The sequence below is a fragment of the Diachasma alloeum genome, unplaced genomic scaffold (genome assembly GCF_001412515.2).
Source record: "Diachasma alloeum isolate Michigan unplaced genomic scaffold, Dall2.0 Dall_scaffold_00212, whole genome shotgun sequence".
In the NCBI taxonomy this organism is placed as follows: domain Eukaryota; kingdom Metazoa; phylum Arthropoda; class Insecta; order Hymenoptera; family Braconidae; genus Diachasma; species Diachasma alloeum.
The window spans coordinates 1,007,504-1,013,503 of record NW_021680377.1 but is presented as its reverse complement, the minus strand read 5'-3'; the positions used below and the strand labels follow the sequence as shown (position 1 = coordinate 1,013,503).

Below are 6,000 nucleotides of genomic sequence, written 5' to 3'. Positions count from 1 at the left end.
CTGCAACATCGGACCCCCGTCATCACTTTGACTGGAACACTTTCCACTCCTCCAATCAGATTTTCAACGAATTCGCGCAAGTGTGAAGTAGCTCAGAGTCCGCTATTATGCCCGCGCTTGCATACAATTCCGTTGTCACTTCCCTCCCATCCCGGAAGTTGGCTTTTGAACTCCGTAAAATTCGGTACACAGAGCAGTCACAGTGGGTCTTAAAACTTTGAAAAGACCCGAGCGCTGCGACGCGAAAAATTTCCTGCTCTCTCCCTTTGAAAATGCGTTTCTGACGTAATCTTTTGCGCTCTAATCTCCTTAAAAGTCTCTTACGTCATGTTTCAGGATGCAATCTACTGCTCGGTGGGACGCAAATGGCCTGAGAAGGGACTGTCCCCCTGAATCGGTGGTGCAAATTTCAACGAGAATGCGACGACCAGCGCTCGTCTGGTGACAAAAATTTACTCTGTTCCGTAATACTTTTTTTTTTAACGAGTAATCCTCAGATACTCGTTGCCGGGGTGTGCACTGCGCTGAGGGACGCTCCATCAGAGGTGATTGGAGGAAGATGCTGTAAATAACGCTGTAACCATCCGCCCACTGAGTGAAGTGAAGTGAACGAGGTCACGTAATCCTGAAGCACAATGGCACTTCTGTTTGTCGTTATCGTTATTCTCGTTACAACTGCAATGTCACTGCCGCCTGTCATACGAATTGGTGAGTACAGCGGCATTTGTCAATAACCAGATGAACGCTTTTTTCAGCGGTTGGTAGTTGCGGAAGTTGGGGGTGAATGTTAATTAATTAGTCGATGGGAAATCGTAAAAAGTTCGGAATCGAAGGTGATTCGGGGCCCGCGGGGGGAGGGGAGAGTTTGGAACTTTTTTCTCGATGAAAATTATAAATTTGTCCCGGCGTTATTCAAGACTTTTAATTAGGGTTTTTCTCGTTTTTAATGGCGAACTTGTTTTCAAGTTTCGCTATTTTTAGGGGATGTTCTTGAAATTTTGAAATTGTTAATTGAATTTTTTTTTCTGATAAAAAATATTGTGAGAAGTTATTTAAGAGGTTAAAGGAGGTTTTTCGTTTTTGAGGCCTATCTTATTTTCATGTTTCTCATTTTTTAACGGACAGTCTTGAAATTTTGAAATTCTTAATGGAAAAAATTTTTTTTCCATAAAAAAATTATAAATTCCTGGATTATTTAAGACTATTATTTATTTTTTTAATTTTTAATGTCGATCTTATTATCATAATTTTCAATTTTTGAGGGACATTATTGAAATTTTGAAATCACTCATTGAAAATTTAAAGTTTAAAGTCGAAAATTGAAATAAATTAACAATTAAAATAGATAACATTTTTCTTAAATTCAAATTATTGAAAGAATTTGCTCCTTCATTACGAATTCCCAAAATTCCGAGATATTTTCTTTATTCCACCTGTTAACGCCCCGAAAATCTCCAAGTTTGGTCGAATCACCTGAGTCTGAACGTGAGTGGAATCGAGGGTGGTAAACTTTACGACAGAATGTCAAAGCCGTCGTGCCCATCAGCATCAGGGAGAAATTCGTTCGATTTAAGCTCTCAGTGTAATATCCCGGCCTGTTTAGTCTCTCGTGTGCATCTTCCCGAGGCAGGCAACTTGTGAAATACGAACAATTCAAAAGTTTAAATGAAATACGGAGGCTCTGGATTAAAATGGTGGAAAAATTGCTTGAGAATTGTTTCTTCAAGGAACAATTCACTCCAAACTTCTGGATAAATACGTGAAAGTGGATGCGCTTTTCACGGTATTTTACTTATAAATATTAAACAGGCATAATGCAAGGTTTGAGAGATGTCTTAATCCGTTTCAATTAAATTTAAAAAATGGATGAGGTATTTGGAAAAAAATGAGGCATCATTACCTAGAATGTCTGGAATGCGTGTCAAAAATGATAATTTCATGGAAAATTTGGTAGTAATTCTCATGAATGTGACATTAAAAAATTATGAATTACGAAAAAATTATGAAACGTTGAAAAGATTTTTCAAATGAGAAACGAGCGACACAAAATTATCGAAGGGGAAAATACATTCTAGCCGTTAACAATATCAAAATTTTTAAAACAAAGAAAATGAATTTTCACGGAATAATTGAACAAAAAAATCAAGTATTTTATTGATTTTCAGACCATTCAAACGCAAAATCAATGAAATATCTGATTTTTCAGTGACAAAATTTCCTGAAATTTCGCTGGAAATTAAACACGACAGAAATGTCCGGCATTTGACATTTTCCGCGCGTATTTTTGCCGTGTGACCACAACATTGATTAAACGTTCACACGGTGAAATGAACCAGAACACTCGACAAAGACGAGCACCCGAAGGAGGTCTAAACTTCCCGTCGATTTAATTGGACGAATTTCAATGAGGCCGCACTGCCGCTGAGAAACTCCATCGTAATTTCCGAAGTAAGCGAACATCGCAAAGAAGCCACGAAACTCGAAATACTCGGACTGCGTTTGGAATGGTCGGGGGGAGGTTACGGAAAAGAGGTTATGGCTGGGGGGCAAACAAAGCGATGGAACTTCTGTCTTTTTTTGGGATAATACGAGCTTCTGGAGTCACGATATAATTCCGACGGAAAAATGTGAAACCGTATATTGCCAACAGTGACACAGATTTGCCCGCCGGTTCCTCCGTCTGTTTTTCCCCTTTTTTCGGCGAACAAAAGTTCCGGAAGACCCGGGTTATGGATAATGACGTTTTAATTAGTTCAACTGGGCTGGCCTGAACTTCTGAGCCTCGCGGTGTATTTTTAGGGAATAGACGAACGCGCGGCTCTCGAGGGCGGGGGAGTCAAATCCCCCGTTGATAATTGCAGACGCAGCAGAGCGGAATTGAAATGGATCAGAGAGATAATTGAAGTGTTTAGGGAAGAAAGATGTAATCTTCGCAATCTCAGTTGGAAATCGAGAATCGAAATCATCGATTTCGAACTGACGGATTAGGGTGATTATGAGGATTTAGTCTCGGCTAATTGTTTGTTGGAAAAATTAATGAGAGGGATAAATGGAAAATTAGATAAATGAGAATTAGTTAATGAAATCAGGGGAGGCCATCCAAATTCCATTTCCGAAATCGTGAAATAAAAGGTTTTCGTGTTCACGGAATTATTCTATTGAGGATTGACTGAAATTGAACTAAGATTCCGCCAGATTGAGAAACTTCGTCCCTCTCAAGTACATAACCACTCAAAGTGGAGTAAAATTTAGAACCTCAAGATAAACAACTTTTCTAATTAAAATATTCTCGGAATATCGAAAAACTTGGATGAACCTTCCCTCATCACTGATGATCTCCGGTTCGAAGGGAGTGAAGCTTCTACCGATATTTTATAAAATGCGGTAGCTATGCGAAGAAATTTGCGGCAAGTTTATGCAAAAATTCGTACAACGCATTCACCCATTTATTTCTCCTGAATTTTCCTGATTTTTATCAATTTTCATGAGATAATTTCAGTGAAATTTACAGATTCCATGAAAATTTAACTCAAGATAAATAACTTTTTTAATTAAAATATTCTTAAAATGTCGAAAAACTTGGATGAACCTTTCCTGGAGTGAAGCTTCCACCGATATTTTATAAAATACCGTAATTATGCAAAAAAAATTCCGCAAGCTTCTCAAGAAAATCCGTACAACGTAATTAATTATTTGGTTGATTGAAAATTGATTGAAAATTTCAGAATGTATTCACCTGAATTTTTTTTATTTTTATAAATGATTTTCATAAGTTCTCCGTGAAATTTTGAGTTTTAAGTAACAAAATTCCTTGAAATTGCAGTGAAATTATCATGTAATAAAAAAGATAAACAACTTTTCTAATTAAACACGCACCAAAAAATTTAATAGAAACACCTGGCGAATTCGCTAGACAATTTTATTTATCATAGATTTTTTCTTTTTCATCAAGAAAAAATCTATGATCTCAATAAAATAATTTGTACAGACAAATCAAATTCTAATTCTATGAACTTATTCAATAGAATATTTTGTACTGAACATTCCAATAGAATCGGCCAAAAACAAATTAAAAAATCAATAGAAATCTAATAGAATTGTCTACCGAATTCGCTAGATATTCCTATAAAATATTTTCATCCACAAAATATTCTCAGAATATCGAAAAGCTTGTACAACCCTTCCCCCTCACCTCCGATCTCCGCGGAGGCCGCGGGATCCCCCAATCCGTTATATTATAAAATACGATAGTAATGCAAAGAAATTTGCGGCAAGCGCCTCAAGAAAATCCTGCACGCCACAATAACTTAGTTCTTCCGAGTCACCCCGAAAGTTCAGCTCGCGTTGACTTTGGCCCGGCGGATTACCGACGCGTGAGGGAGTCAGGGGGTTCGGGGGAGTCTTATGCCACCCATTTACATCCACTCGTGAACAAGGCCTGGCTGTATGCCATAACATTTACATTTTCACGAGATATTCGCATTGTTCCGAGCTCTATAGGTTACTCGGGTCTCGGCTGGGGTGGCGAGGGGCTCCGCGGGGTTCAGATATCGAGAGAATATAAGCCGCCTATCATGGTACAGAGGAAAGAGAACACACCGGAGGGATTTTCAGCGACGAGCTCAGTGGTTAGGTTGGACACTGATAGTAAATCGATTTCTCAGGCCCACATGACCCTTTCCATTTCTCCCCTTAATTCGCATCGTCGGTGGTTTTATTTTTTCGGGTGGGATTCTGCGGGAAGAGCATCGTGGCTCATTGCGGGATGGCATTACGAGGGAATTATCTCGAGGACTTACTGCAATTCCGAAATTGGTTATTTGAGGGGGATAGAAATTGAGGGAACGTTCGAGATGTTTTGAGGAATTTTCTCCGCGGGGATTCGGCGGGGATGGAGGGATTAATTTATTACGGCGTTATTGGAGATTTTTTAGTGCACTACGGCTTCATGATGTATTAATTCAGCAGCGAAACGGTCAAACGGTCAAGTCCATTTTGACTGAGGGGCAGTTTTCGATGGATATCTCGAAATCTGGGGGAGATAGCAAAATTTTTGTCACTACCTTTTTTGTGGCCCAAAATTTGCTCTACAAAAAAGATTATTATGGAAATTTTGATATCTTTCTTGGATTCGGAGATATTCTTCGAATACTCGGGTCAGGAGTGAAGACTCACCGGAATTGAAATCATAAAAACACTAAACACACGAAAAAAACTGAAAATGACGTCAACTTGTGGACTCAAACGTCTTGAAGAGGAGACAATAGTGTCGTCACTGCAAGAAATGGATAAAATTTAAATTTTAAACGCTAATTTTTCCAGTGTTATGGAATTTTTTTTTTTTCATATGGAATATTCAATTTGTCTTCAAATAATTTTCTCCTCGTAATGTTCGAATTTTTTGGACTTGCGGTACTTCAAAAGATTCAAACCCACCACCCATCCCCGATGGCTTGATTAAACCCGGAAGCAGAAAGGCATTTTTCGAAAATTTCAAAAAAATTGTGTCACCTTTGTGCGCCGGAAAACATCGTAATCAGTTTCGAAGCCTCGAGGATGTTTTCCGGATTATTTTTCCCCTCAGAATCATGGGCACATGTTTGTGGATATTTTCGTTACCGCGAGCTACAGATAATATGTGGAGGTACGAAAATATCAGGAATAAAACTATTCGTGCACTCACCCCCCAGCTGGTATTCGGGCGGATGACGTAATTATTGGGTTTGGAGAATTTCTGATGAAGGTAGGGATGTAGATAATGCCTGTGTAGAATTGTTTACCTCTGCATTACGATGATAAAGAATTCGTCTGGACTTCACTGTTTAAAAAAAAAAAAAAATATTTAATTGAATGATTGAATTGATTTAATTGAATGATTGAAATTGTTTTGACTGAATTTTCCTGATTTATAATGATTTTTATAAAACAATTGAACCAAAATTCACAGATTCCATTGATTTCCATAAAGATTTGGCTTTTTAGTTGCGAAATTCCTTGAAG

The 6,000-nt window shown here is 38.2% G+C and overlaps 1 protein-coding gene across 1 annotated transcript in view; it reads left to right on the top strand.

Moving 5' to 3' along the window:
* Positions 1-635: 635 nt before the first annotated feature.
* Positions 636-6,000, top strand: part of LOC107036929 (glutamate receptor ionotropic, kainate 2) — a 102,322-nt gene continuing 96,957 nt past the window's right edge. The window contains exon 1 of the mRNA XM_029126031.1: positions 636-708. Within this exon, the coding sequence (XP_028981864.1) occupies positions 636-708 (73 nt within the window). The remainder of the gene's footprint in view (positions 709-6,000) is intronic.